This window comes from Amphichorda felina (assembly GCF_050947745.1).
Source record: "Amphichorda felina strain 45539 chromosome Unknown scaffold_4, whole genome shotgun sequence".
Classification (NCBI taxonomy): Eukaryota; Fungi; Ascomycota; class Sordariomycetes; order Hypocreales; family Bionectriaceae; genus Amphichorda; species Amphichorda felina.
Window position 1 is genome coordinate 1,929,630 of NW_028145046.1, and position 13,483 is coordinate 1,943,112.

The window sequence follows — 13,483 nt, forward strand, 5'->3', positions numbered from 1 at the left end:
GTGTTCTGTGATTTTAAATAGAACACGGCGAAAGCCAGGCCTTATTGTGGGGAGTATCGACAATACCGTTTATTCAGTGCTGGAATCTATGCTTAATCAGTTACTAATCACCACACACTCTCACAGCGTCTCACACCCACAGCTTCTCATGAACAGTTAAGAGCGAGGCTGCTCGCCGCTCAGTTACTTTGGGAAGGCTACCCTCCTGTAAAACACTGCACTTGAAATTTAATGACATAAAGAAGCCAGAGTACGTCATGTTTTCTAGTTAAGATGAGGAAATTGAATGGCAACAGCACCAAAGCAAGCTGACCCGACAGAGGAGTGCAGCGATATACCTACGAGGTAGAGAGGTTATGCATGACGGGACTTATAGGAGGAATCCCCTTTGCTAGGACCTTAGGCTTTTGAGAGATTAATATAGTCGTCCTACATCCCCTAACTATTATATAATAGTGATATTGCCGTTGTCCTGCCTCGTTGCACCTTTTCATTTTCCTCATAAACCCAGCTCTAATGTCCATCACAGCCAATTTCCTCCGCTCGAATCTCGTAACTCCTGCTCAGGGCATCTCTTATATCCTGCGAAGTAGCCCCCTAATCGCATGAAATCTCGCAGTTATACAAGAGCTACCCTGATTTTTCTTATCTCATTTTAATTGCGATTTACTCTTTCACCACCGACTGGCTGAACGTTTGCTCGGTGAATCAGACGGCATCTCATTTTCATCATCATTGAACTTTATTAACACTTATTAGCTTAGATTAAGGAAGGAAGAAAGGCAAAAAGAAATGAAAATCAATAGGAGGTTTTTTAGTATATATGAGAGGGCAAATTTACTCCCTGGTGATCAAGGCGGTATCTAACCTCATAATGTTCTTGAGCAATAGTATACTCTCTCTCCACCCTCGAGAGTTTTAAACTTCTCATCCGGAATGCTCTTGAGAAGCTGAGTAGAGATTTTCTTTTGAACGCCCCAGTAGCTACAAATACCCCGGAAGATGAATACGCAGTACGGCACCAAGCGCTTGATGGGCGGTTCAATTCAAACTCGATCTGCGCAGCACCCAAGGCTTTGCTACTTCAGCCAAAATCTCACCACAGCCTCTACTCGGTCCCAGACGCACCAGGGCGCAAATATGACCTGGGTAAAGTATCTTCCAAAGGACAGGATCAAATGGAGCGATGGCATCAACTCGACCCCGATATGGCCGTCTGAGCCTGATGTCGCTGTGATCAAGGACATCGTATCTAGTGCCTTGGTCGGCAAGAGTGATGATGTTTCAGTTCGGTTTCTGGCCGACGGGGCGCACCACAAGATATACGAGGTCACACACCCTTCTCACCCGAGGCCGTACCTGTTCCGCGTCGCAGTGCCAGTGGACCCCTGTCTGAAGCTGGAAAGCGAAATGGCAACACTCGAGTTTCTCCGTCAGAGGACCACCATTCCCGTGCCGAGACCGATCGTCTGGAGCTCCACTACTGACAACAAGTTGGGCTACGAGTGGGCATTGGTTGAGAAGATCCCTGGGGTCGAGCTCCGCGACGTGTGGCGCGAGATCCCATGGGAGAAAAAAGTCCAGATCATTCAAACCATTGCTTCCTATCTTGCACAGCTCTGGGACACGAGTCAAAAGTTCTCTCGGATTGGGTCGCTATATTTCTCAACATATAGGGAGGAGGGAGTGCCCCCTAGCAAAGATCCACAGACCAGCGTTGATGTCTCTCCGTCTTCTTCATTGCCCATTCCGCGGCAAGTGGCCAGCCTCGAAGAGGCCTCAAATCATGGCTTCATTGTTGGGCCGTCGATCGACGGCGCTTTCTTTGCAGGACGACGGCGCTATCTCGAAGTTTACCGTGGTCCCTATGGGAGCTGTCGTGCCTGGCTCGGATCCCTTATCCGCGTTGAGCAGGAGTTCATTAGAACTGCTCGGATTCTCATAGAGAAGAGGGGTGAGATGACACCCGACCACATCTCCGAAGATTGGTCGGATCTCATGGATGAGATTGGTGTCGATGAGGACGACTTTATGGACGATTACGAAGACATGGTTGCGTCATGTGCCGAATATGAACGATTATTGCCCAGCGTCTTTCCCCACCAGGATCCCCACGACAATCCTCGGTTCTGCCTTCATCACTGCGATCTTAGGGAGGCTAATATTCTGGTCGACCCTGAAACTTTTGAAATCACAGGAATCATCGACTGGGAGCAAACATGCACCGTGCCGGACTGGTACGGTATGGACTACCCGCTAGTCATTAACAAACATGAGCCTCTCAACCCAGGAGTTGAGCCCCCTGTACCCAAGACCTACAATGTCGATTCGGACGAGTATTGTGCACCCCAGGTAGCCGAGCGTGACCGGTGGGAAGCCAAGCTGCTCCGAGAACAATTCGATTACCAGTTGGAAAACCTGGGGTTCAAGGACTGGCGCCCCAAGGCAAGAGATCACGCTCTCAAGTCGCGGTTCATTGAGGGGGTGGGGGAGCTCGCTGAAAACTGGGAACGGTCCAGGTATCAGCTAAAAAAGATCTATGAGATGCTGGAGGAGCTTGAGCCAGGCGAACGTTGATATAACCTAACCTCGTGGATGGGATAGGCATATAGTCGAAGCAGAGCCCTCAGGCTGGACCTTTTCCTTGTTCCTTCTGCAGTGTTATATAGACTGAATTAGAGCCACCCTTACGTCGTACGTTATTCTACTATGTGACAAGGGACCAGTCCATCACAACTTATTAGGCAATAGGCCTAATGGCCACGACAACACCATAGAGACAAATTAGACACTCATGCAGCACTGAGCAGCCTTTGCCGCCCGTGCTCGGTATCCATCCAGTAGGCATAGTATTAACCATACTCTTCCGGCCAAAAGATTGATAGTGCGCATGGAACCTCCGGCAATGCTACAAATTCGCCGACCCCAAGGGTTCTCCCAGGAGCGCATGGCATCTAGAATTATGCGTATTTCTGCAGTGATGGTATCGCGCTGCACCGACGTAAGATCATGGAACACCTCATCAAGTCCTGTTGCCAGGTAGGCGCGTCATGAGACTGGAAACAGGGGTGCATGGGGTACGTGGGTATTCCCCGAAGCTGATGGTCTTTGGGGCGGGGATTCCAGCGGTGCGCATGGTCATCTGGTCATTATGGACTGCACTTCTTCAAGACTGGTGCCGTCGGGCTATTCTAAAAGCAGGCCGAACGGCAGAGGTACGCCATGAGAGAGGTACTCCGGGCAGTGAAGACCTCAGCACCTCGGCATGCAAAGATTTGATGTTGGCGAAAAGGCTGGGTTGTGTTCTCGAATGGTCTGGGGATGTGGTCTGCTGCCCCTGCACGGTATTTCGCACCATGGGCAGCCTACGGGGATTTTTTTTGGATGTGGCGTAGAGGGGGCTGAAGGCGGCGAGTGTCGAGTGTTTTCCCCGGGATCATGGCCCCGAATCCGACGCTGAGGCGCATCATGGCGCAGTTCCATGTTCAGTGTCAGCCGGGCGCTTGGCGGTGTGGCGCCAGTATCGGCGACGGCGGCCTCCGGCTTCAATGCCGCGGACTCAAGGATGTGTGACCGCCTTGATTCTTTATCGGAGCCGATACCTTTCAGTCGAGGGCCGAAGGCCCGCATTTGATCGGATACGTGTGTTCACCCGATATCCACTATTTATGGGGATCAACCGACAATAGTCGGAGCTGTCAGACAGGTTGCAACTTGCAAGCGCAGTGTCCAGAGGTCATACCAGGCAGCGCCGTCTTCTCACACTACCCGGATCAGATGGTCCCGATAGAAACTGAGAAAATAACCCGATGGAAAGGATAAACTGAAAACAAGCGGAAATACATACAAGTATTCGTACGAGGACGAGAAGAGCAAAAAGTCAAACGCCCGCAAGCCAGGCCGGCTTATCGCCGTTTGCTCCCCCCAGTTACTCTCCATAATAATGCCAAGTCCAACGGTGGGCCCAGGGCCGAAAGCAAGTGCAAAGTGGAAAAGAAAAGAAAAGAGGAAGACGAGGACGGCCGTGGAAATGTGGGAGTGATGCGCTGCTGCCTTCTCGTCTGACGTGAGCTGTACTAATAGCCCAGGGTGGTAGTTTTGTAGGGTTGTACTCGTAGGGGTTGTAGGGTCGTTCTGCAGCCCTGCGCCCAGCTGCCATGGTCCATCACCCATGCAACAACCCATGCAACGGCCCTTGCAACGGTCCTTGCAACGGTCCTGGCAAAAGGGTCTTCGGGCAAAAGAGGCTAGTCCTAGGATTGCCTCCTCGGGCTTTTAACTTGTCTGTGGCCGTCGGCTCCTAAAATTGAGGCCCTTCCAAATAATAGCGGGAGGCGCGCACTCTAGTCAGCCTCCAGATCGATAGTTAACAAGTCAACTCTGGGCATAGCCGTCGCCCCATGGCTTCACCCGGCAGACATTGGGATGTGGTGAGTGTCGTGGACTCGTGGGGGATGGATCATGTATTGATGGAACCTCGACACCAAGAGCGTGCTGTTGGCCAACAGTAAGATAATATTAGTACAACACACCTCACATTGCGGGCGTCAGACTGACGGTCTGGGAATACAGGGGCCGGCTCTTGGCGCATCAATGCCGACATGTCCCAACGCTACGAATAACGCAGTGTACGGAGCACCGCGTTTCGCTCTGCAGCATCCTGGGCATTCGTGTAGAAATCGAGACAGACCATGGCAGGGGCAGACTCTTCTTGGCGGCCGAGGCTGCCTGGACTACGAGTCGAGCACGAACAATACTGAGTAGGATACGGAGTGCGCGACGTCTCGGCCTCTGGAATCGTTCGCATCCGTTTTTCTGGAAGCCAGATTTGTCGGTTGCTGCTTTGCTGGCCGTTCGCCGTCCTGGATGCCCCCAGGCACGGCGCAGTGGCCCAGCATGCCCAGCAACCAACCACATGCGCCATATCGCTCTTACATGCACCAACACTTCCGGCCCCCAAATCCAAGAACCAACAGCCAAGACTTCCTCTGCTCCTCAATGCGCAGCAGGAATGCTACCGGCGGTGCCCACTGCCGTCGGTGCCTCCCTGATATTAACAATCCCGGCGTGGTCACGGGCAGGGCCTTTTGCTGTGGGAGAAGCTTGGCTCCAAACAAGGCAACCTCCGAACTATTCTTATCCGTACTCCGTACGGAGTACTCATGCTTGATATCGCCTCACTGCCGGCAGATGAGTCCAGTATATATAGGCTGACGGCCAAGCCGCGGCAGGTGAGAGGTTGTTGTACAGAGTAAGCACCAAGCTCTTGAGCTCTTAGCCTCTTTCGTCTGCGGGCTTATTACTCGTCTTTATATATTGGCCTTTGTTGTTCTATAATACTATAATACTACGGTACTCCCAGCCTCATGGGTTCCCTCCAACTTCGGTTTGCCGCCCCCTGGGTGCTGGCACTCACCTCCGTGGTGGCGCCTCTCGCCGCCGCCGAGGCCCTCCCTCCTCTCCGAATCATGCCTCTCGGCGACTCCATCACCAGGGGGAGCCTCTCCTCCGACGTCAACGGCTACCGTGAAGATCTCCGCGAGAAGCTGCTGTCCTATGAGAAGGCCAGCAACTTCACCGTGGACATGGTCGGCAGCCTCAAGGATGGAAGCATGGAGGACAACGACCACGAGGGCCACAGCGGCGAGTACCTGAGCGACATCCTCGAGAACCTCGAGCTGTCCATCGACACCAAGCCCAACATTGTTCTCCTGCACGGCGGCACCAACAACATGGACAAGGAGGTGGACCTCAAATTGGCCGACCAGCTGATGGAGTCCATCATCGACCGCCTCCTCGAGGGCTCGCCCAAGGCCACCGTCCTCGTCGCCCCCGTCATCTGGGCCAACGACGCGCGCATGCAGGCCAACACCGACTCGTTCAACGAGAAGCTCGAGGACCTCATCGAGAAGAAGCAGGACGACGGGCAGCACGTCCTGTCCGTGTCCATCGCCATCGCCAAGGCCGACCTGGCCGACAGGAAGCACCCCAACGACGAGGGCTACGCGAAGATGGCAGAGGCCTGGTTCGACGGCATCGTGGCCGCGCAGAAGCTCGGGTGGATTGAGCCTCCCGAGGAGGTGGACTCCAAGGAGCTGGAAGGCATGGGGCTGGCAGATACGTCGGAAGACGAGTCGGAAGACAAGTCGGAAGACAAGTCGGAAGACAAGTCGAAAGACAAGTCGGAAGACGACACGTCGGCTGCAAGCCCCAAGCTGGCTCCCCCGGGGCTTCGTTTTTCACGGGATTCAGCGTCGGGATATGCATGGGGTGGTGTATCGCTGGGTCTGGTATTGGTTGCGCAAATGCTCATCTAAAGGGTACGATGATATCCTTGGATTGAGGAGAGGGCTACAATGAGCCCCAAGAATCCCCGCGACGGGGAAATCACGATAACGGGAATGGATATGGGGGGGGGGATCTCAACCCAATCCAAACATCTTTAGAAGCTACATATACATATCCATAGTACATAGTAGATACCCAAGCAGCAGCATAGCATAGAATTGAATGAAGGCTCACGCATTACCTCCAAGATGACCTTGTATTCTCAATGTCACGGCCAGTGAAGAGGAGAAAGATTGTGATTCTGGTGGCTCTCGCCTTGCGTGGGACCCTTGGAACCGAGACGAGGTGCCTGCTTGCCAAGTGCTGCGTGTCAGAAATGCCCGCAGAGTTGCATGTAGTCGTTGGGGGCGGAATTGATAAATTGACAAACCACGTTGCATTGCAGCTCCTTCCCTCACGGCTTTACCGAAAGTCGTCGTTCTTCTTCCATGCACTGATTAACTTATTCCCGTCGCACTGCTCTCCTGCCCCCTGCACGCCCTCCTTGGCGTCGGCAAATCTGAACCGTTACCCTAGAGGTCATCCCCATTCTGCCATGGACGTGGAGTTGCGATAGCTGTTGGTCGATGGCGAATGGGGGCTTGGTGAGAGAAGTCCATCTATATATATATATATCTTCAGTCTCAAGAAAAAGCAGGGGTTGTGGTTTTGGTTTTTGCCCGTCTTGCTGGGCCACCCCAGGCTATCTTGTGCACCTGCCCGAAAAGATGAGGGGTGTAAGGGCCAGACGAAATAATGAAAGACGGGATTTTTATTAGATTAAGGGGTATTCCATCTTTGTGGAACTTGGTGTTATTAGGCAAAGCTGCTTCCCAAAAGCTACATGTATATTGAGCCAACTTAAAAAGCGCTGAGGCATAGCTTCCAGCTTTGGCTAAATGAATGAGAGCAACATTTTCCGATCTGATTGGCGATCGATCTATTCAGGGCGCTCTAATCAGCCATTGGCTAGAGAAACTAGAGAGTATTCGTATAGGTCCCCGTAAATAGGAAAGATGATGCCTTCGTGATGCCCAAATATGAAGTTTGATGCCATTGTGGCAGAAGGACGAGCGCAGCGAGGATAGCCTCTGCAGCTAGGATACCCTAGAGGTATCAGAAGCGTCAGAAGCATCAAAACATAACTTTTAGTAGCACTGGCTTATGTTTAGACGATAAGGCTTGACGAATTCGAGCTCGTGCTGCTTAAGCTGATGTCTCTCCTTCTCCACCCATTGAATCAGTCAACTTCATATTCGTTCTGGTAGACGTTGTCGGGGAATGGATTGTCGTTTGTTTAAACGGTGTGGAGACGGGCGGCTGGGGATATAGTCTGAGACAATGCGGCTCCCACATGAAGATAGGTAGGTATGCACTATGCGGTGTAATGGTACCGTGCGTATTCGTACATGTTTCAAATTCTCAGCCAAAGTTGAAATAGGAATCTCCGTATTACCAATTCTGTATAGACTATGTAACATTGTAGGAGAAGAATGAGGTGCTGCCTACCATGGCATTCAAAAGAATACAGCAACTACTTACTTGATACGCACCTTGTATATCTAACCACCCCTTCCGACTAAATGGCCGCCCCTTCAAGTATTGTCACACTAACAGCTGGCGACAGCAAGCTGCAGTGCACACAGTAAAGGTAGGCCTTGTAGTCAGAGGCAGCGCTCGCTGTTAAAGAGGCAAGCTCCATACCTGACCTACTATTGATTATAAGCAGAGTGTTGACTGCAAGACCTGCCTCTGAGATTGAGAGCTACAGTCAATGGGGCCTGCGAAGAATGTATCCATCGATGCTAGTGTACTCGAGGTACGTCGTAATGAGTCCGAAATTTGGAGAGAAAATGGTGGTCGTTTAGCTAGTAGGAGGTGGTGGTCGTATAGGTATACAAGGTGACTTTATATCATTTGTTTTTATAAAGAAAAAAAGAAAACAAAAGTCTTCTTGGCCTATTGCAAATAAGTAAGACGATGTGTGGGGTTAGAAACTTGGGGTCGTTGGGTCAAAAGTATACCAAATATATGTCTCCCCCCTAAGCCTGACAAACCTCTTCACTGAGTATTAATAGTAGGTACTATATCCGTCGTGTGTATTACTAAGGTTATTATTATGCATATGCCCCTCTCTCGTGGTGTTTTAGGTACCAGATGTTCGCAGAAAGGTTCCAGAAGCGTAAGGGCGCCAAGCCTCAAGTGAGCGAAGCAGAGTTCTAGCGACGAGGCGCAAGATTGCGCCACGAATCGGTGTTGGTCCCAACTCGACGGAAATGAACTCTGTATAGGGCAGAGAAGCCTAGGATAGAGCACCAGTCTCCACTTTTATTTAGAACTGGACGAGTTTCGAACCAGAACATTATGTTGGGAGGACATGTACGTATTTGATCGCGGCCTACTGCATCGTCCAGTTCCTCAGATATACAACAGTAATGGTTGAATACGATGTAGGAAAAATAAACTCCAGTCATGGAGCAAAGAATCGGGAAACGGCGTTGGCGGTGAGGTCGAATTATGTGCACATATGGGGTATCACATTAAATTGGCGCTTACCAAAGTCGTCTCCGTCGACCGTTCTACCCACCGCGTCTCCCCCGACTCCCCGAGGTCAGAGTGAGCACCAGAGACCCTGATGTTTAATGGCTGGGGCCGATCTACGGATACCCGTACTACTCGCACCAATAATAACACCCATGTGGTTGTGCTCTCCCTGGCTAGTTGAAGCACGCGAGAACTGGTGTCCATTGGCCTAGTGATACCTTGGACGTCTTGGGCTCTAGAACCGCACCCTCGGAACATTCCTACGGTCAGCGTGGCCGAGTAGCCGACTAGCACGGAGTGCTGGGATGATATAGGTTAGACCAATGTGGACATCAATCATGAATTCATGATTGCCCAGGCACTAGGAGACACAACAGGCACTGCACCTCGGGCAGCACTAGCAAACATGCACAGCCCTGCCAGCCCTGCCCCATACATACTCCATACATACCTAAGTAGTAGCAAGTATCGTGACAGGGCTAATATCTTGAATATTTGCGAAGTTCATGTCTGTTCTTGGTGATTCAAGTCCGAAATGCTAGCAAACGATGGTCCTACCAGCCTCAGCGGCCGTGAGGCCGTGCCTCGATATCGATGCTATGTACGAAGTATAATCTCTTAATCTTCGACTTTGCTTCATAGTAAAACTATATAGAGGGCCTGCGGAGCAGCTTCCAAATTGACATTATTCCATCATCACTCTCCAACTCTACAGCATCCACAGCACACTCATCCAGCCTTCCAGCCTTCCAGCCTTTCAGACTCTTCCAATCAACACACACAATACAACATCCAACACGCAAAAACCCAACATCTTCAAAATGGTCAACTTCATGCTTGCAACTCTCGGCCTGGCCGCCCTCGTCCCCCTCTCTGCTGCCGCACCCGCCGCCTCCCAGCCTGCTCCCGACATGGTCCCCCGGGACGACGGCTTCTCCTTCGAGCAGTGGATTGACGACATTATCAAGAATCCCGAGGGCGACCACCTCTCCCCTGAGAACGCCATCAAGGCCGCCACGGCGCACCATGAGGCCGTGGCTAGGGCTGGTACGTCAAGGAACCTCCCAGGGAGCGCAAATCCGAATACATTTTTGGTCTAACACATATCCCTACTTAATAGAACCTAGCGGGGGCAGCCTCTCCAAACGTAACCCCACCTGCAACTTCCAAAATGAAGAAGATGTGGCTTCGGTACGCCTTTCTCTCAACCCGCATATTGTGCATTGTGCCGCAAGACACTAACACTTGGGCGATTCAGGTCAGCGACGCAGTAGCCTGCATCAACCGGCTCGCCGCTCGCGGAAGAGAGCGGTGCTACGTACCCTTTAGTGGTATGAACCTGTGCACCATCGGCAACGCCCAGATTGTCGGTATGACCGGCAAGGATTCGGGTACTTCGTCTTACTGGTAGGTCATGAACAACCCACATGGGCCATTCCACAACCATGTCTTTTTTTTTCTTTTTTTTTCACATGCAGCATCGGATTATGAGGCTGACATATTCCACCTCTACAGCGAGCACATCGCACGCGGTGCCGGTCAGATCATGGACCGTTGCTGGCGCGCAGACAACACGGTTCAGGGGTACAACACTGCCTGGGGCAACGGGGATTTGGGTGTCCATATCAACCGCCCCATGTTCTCGTAACTGCCATTCACCTTGCTCTCTACAGCCGCAGCTTAATTTAAGGTTTTCTTGGAAGCAGTGGATAGACCGGAGGGGGAACAGCGTTTATGAGCATACTTAACTATGTACCTTACCTTAGGCGCCAAATGATATTGAGCGTATACCAAGCCATACTTCAATAAAAAAAAACTCTGTGTCATGTAGTAGAATTGTATAAAGGGGGATCCCAGCAATGTTTTCCTTTGACTAACACATGGGCTTTTTTTTTCAAAAAAAAAACAAAAAATGTAAAGGGGTGGATTTTCTATGGCAGCCCGGGACTGCGCCCAAGTCAAAACCATTGTGTATGTGCATACAACTGTACTTGTTGGAAGAAAACAGGACCCCCTCAAGTTCTTATACATGGTTGAATGGCTCGCAGACCTCACTTGATGTACTATTATTATCTCGCTTACCATTTTGTCTAAAAATAGGAATTTGGTACTCCTAGCTATGGTATATGCAATAATATATGTGTGAGGTATGTAGGTAAGAATTGAGGTGTCGGATTCGCGCAGCTGCGCCACCAGGTCCCCTAGGGTCAGCAGCTTGTTTCAAGTTTAAAGCCCAAAGTCCTAGTGAGGATAGCCGATGGTTTCCGGTTGAGGCACAGCGCGACGTGCTTTGCACTCACCACCGGCGTCATTCGGCGGCCTCCCTCCTTGCTGGCCTGGACTCTGTAGAGGCCTCCTGAAGTCGAGGGGCGCCAGGTCGGTGGTCAGCCAGGGATTGGCCACTGGTGTAGGGGCCTATGCCAAGTCATCGTCGTTGAGTTGCCGGATGAAGCTCACGAGCTATCGAGGTCGCTGAGTTGCGATGTAGTAAGTGCATAGAAGGAAAACTGGTGGGTTCGTTTCGCCGTTTTTTTGGCCCGTCATCGACGTAGCCATTGACCTGGTACGAGCCTTACCTCTGCGACCGACAGACGGCAGAGAAAAGAAGCATCGCTGCAGGTGGACGGCCCGGCTTCCCCACGTGCATGTTAGTGCCCAGCGACCACATGGGCCTCCGTAGGATCTTGCCGACGATCTAGGGATCAATTCAAGTTTACGATGGTGTGGATGACGGCATAGAAGGTGCTGACATCTCTCTTTAAGGTGTGACGCAGCGCTGCATGAGGAAACCACAAGCTCCCTAATCCCTATAGGGCTCCAAGTCTCCAGCCTGGGTTCGTCCAGGGGTTATAATTAGCATTAGGAGCGTGCAGAGGCCGATCTCACGCGGCTGATCCCACGCGGTTAAGAAAGGGTCCAATGCCTGGCCTCGATGCCAGTTGGTGGCCTGACGAAGGAGTCCAGCGTGGCGATTATGCCTGTGCTGCGCCGCAGGGGCCGATCCCATCTGCTGTGATGTGCGTTTCATTGGCAAAGCATGGCCATTTCCCTTAGTAGGCGTATCACGTCAGCTGACGCCCATAGCTGTGGCTTTAACCCCCCTACACTTCTATAGTAACTACGTAATGCGGAGTTGGATATAGTAGATACGCGCATAGACATGTAAGTGCCTGGTAAACGACCAAACGAGCCGACGAATCAAATGCTTGGCCGCCAGATTAACTAGCGATGCCCGAATGAGCCGATCGTCAACCATTAGGAGCTGTGCCACATTTTCGAAGGATCATCCCTAGCTGGGCATCGTCATCGCCTCATCGACTCATCGCCACACCTTGGGTCATACCATCATGGAGAATCATACTCGTATGGGCATAGGACCTGAGGCAGGCTTTGTGGTTCATGATGCATCAAAAATAGACCAGTCTAGGAAGAAGAAAAATCTATATAAGACAGCCACTCGTCTCTGCATCTCTAACGAAGAAATCAAGCCATCACTCCCACCACAATACCCCAACACTTCAACAGCTCCCATCAGCCCTCGGTTCATCAGAACCTCACCAGCCACTGCAGCCAGCCTTCGTCATCATCCAAAATGCGCAACTCGGCTCTCTACCTCCTCGCCATGGGCGCACTGGCCCATGCTGCCCCCAACCCCCAGCCCCAAAACGTGTTCCCCGCACCATACGATATTCGTGAGACCTTCCTTGTCGACGGCGGCGATCCTCAGCAGGTGTACCTGTACAAGCAGATCTCGGACAGGACGAACTGCGGCGACACGTCGGGCTCCGTCGAGTGCACCGTCGGCCAGTCCGAGTCCAAGTCCTACGGTATCAGCTGGGGCGCCGACATCTCGGCCGCAGGCTGGATCTCGGGCGGGTTCTCCGTCTCCGAGGAGGTCTCGACCGGCACGTCCCACGAGTGCTCCAACAAGCCTGATGAGGGCGGTGGTGACCTGAAGAAGTACATCTGCATCTGGAAGCGCGTTGGCCACACGTGAGTCTTTGCCCCCCCCCCGGCCCGGGCCCCCTTTCACAACTTACCTACACGATATCCATGCTATGTGGACAGCGGCTAACTCTAAGAAACAGTGAATACACCGTCAAGGACTGGAAGCGCCTGAATACCCAGGACGACGACGACTGGGAAGAGGACTCTGACAACTACCAAATGTGGTCGCCCAACTCGGACGACGTGGGCCACGACTACGTCTGTGCCTGGGACGATGACTGCTGGCAGAAGGGCGACGAGTGGTGGGGCCCCAGCAGGACTCCCGGTGGCCCCATGCAGTACGACTTTGACGACAAGTGGCAGTGAAGAGCCTAGGGGGGGTAATTGTTTCTCGGATGGGGGGTCAGGGGTAATGTTGCTTAGCAGTTACCACGCTGGGCACTCTTCCCCTTGAGGTCAGGATAGTACAGCGGTGGACATTTTTATTAGAGTGCTTTTTTAGTCTATATACATTTAAGAATCTTACTTATACTTTCCATGAAATTCCCCTGATGAGAGTATCTGCGCTTACTGCTCCCATCGCGTCTGGGTGGGTTAAACAATGTGGATGGAGGTAGTGTGGTTGTTGGAAGGCGGACCGTGATGCGAACCAGCTGACTGCGCC

At 52.0% G+C, this 13,483-nt stretch overlaps 4 protein-coding genes across 4 annotated transcripts; all 4 read left to right on the forward strand.

Moving 5' to 3' along the window:
• Positions 1-1,140: 1,140 nt before the first annotated feature.
• Positions 1,141-2,577, forward strand: ACO1O0_004389 (phosphotransferase family protein; the record flags this gene model as incomplete). The annotated part of the gene is made up of 1 exon (XM_083193829.1): positions 1,141-2,577. One exon carries the CDS (start codon positions 1,141-1,143, stop codon positions 2,575-2,577), a length of 1,437 nt encoding a protein of 478 aa, XP_083050777.1.
• A 2,789-nt stretch (positions 2,578-5,366) lies between these two features.
• On the forward strand, positions 5,367-6,317 carry ACO1O0_004390 (SGNH/GDSL hydrolase family protein; the record flags this gene model as incomplete). Its single annotated transcript, XM_083193830.1, has 1 exon — positions 5,367-6,317. The coding sequence occupies one exon, from the start codon at positions 5,367-5,369 to the stop codon at positions 6,315-6,317; it is 951 nt and encodes a 316-aa protein (XP_083050778.1).
• A 3,375-nt stretch (positions 6,318-9,692) lies between these two features.
• On the forward strand, positions 9,693-10,519 carry ACO1O0_004391 (uncharacterized protein; the record flags this gene model as incomplete). Its single annotated transcript, XM_083193831.1, has 4 exons — positions 9,693-9,918; positions 9,992-10,062; positions 10,130-10,278; positions 10,387-10,519. The coding sequence occupies 4 exons, from the start codon at positions 9,693-9,695 to the stop codon at positions 10,517-10,519; spliced, it is 579 nt and encodes a 192-aa protein (XP_083050779.1).
• A 1,944-nt stretch (positions 10,520-12,463) lies between these two features.
• On the forward strand, positions 12,464-13,185 carry ACO1O0_004392 (uncharacterized protein; the record flags this gene model as incomplete). Its single annotated transcript, XM_083193832.1, has 2 exons — positions 12,464-12,864; positions 12,960-13,185. The coding sequence occupies 2 exons, from the start codon at positions 12,464-12,466 to the stop codon at positions 13,183-13,185; spliced, it is 627 nt and encodes a 208-aa protein (XP_083050780.1).
• Positions 13,186-13,483: the final 298 nt, after the last annotated feature.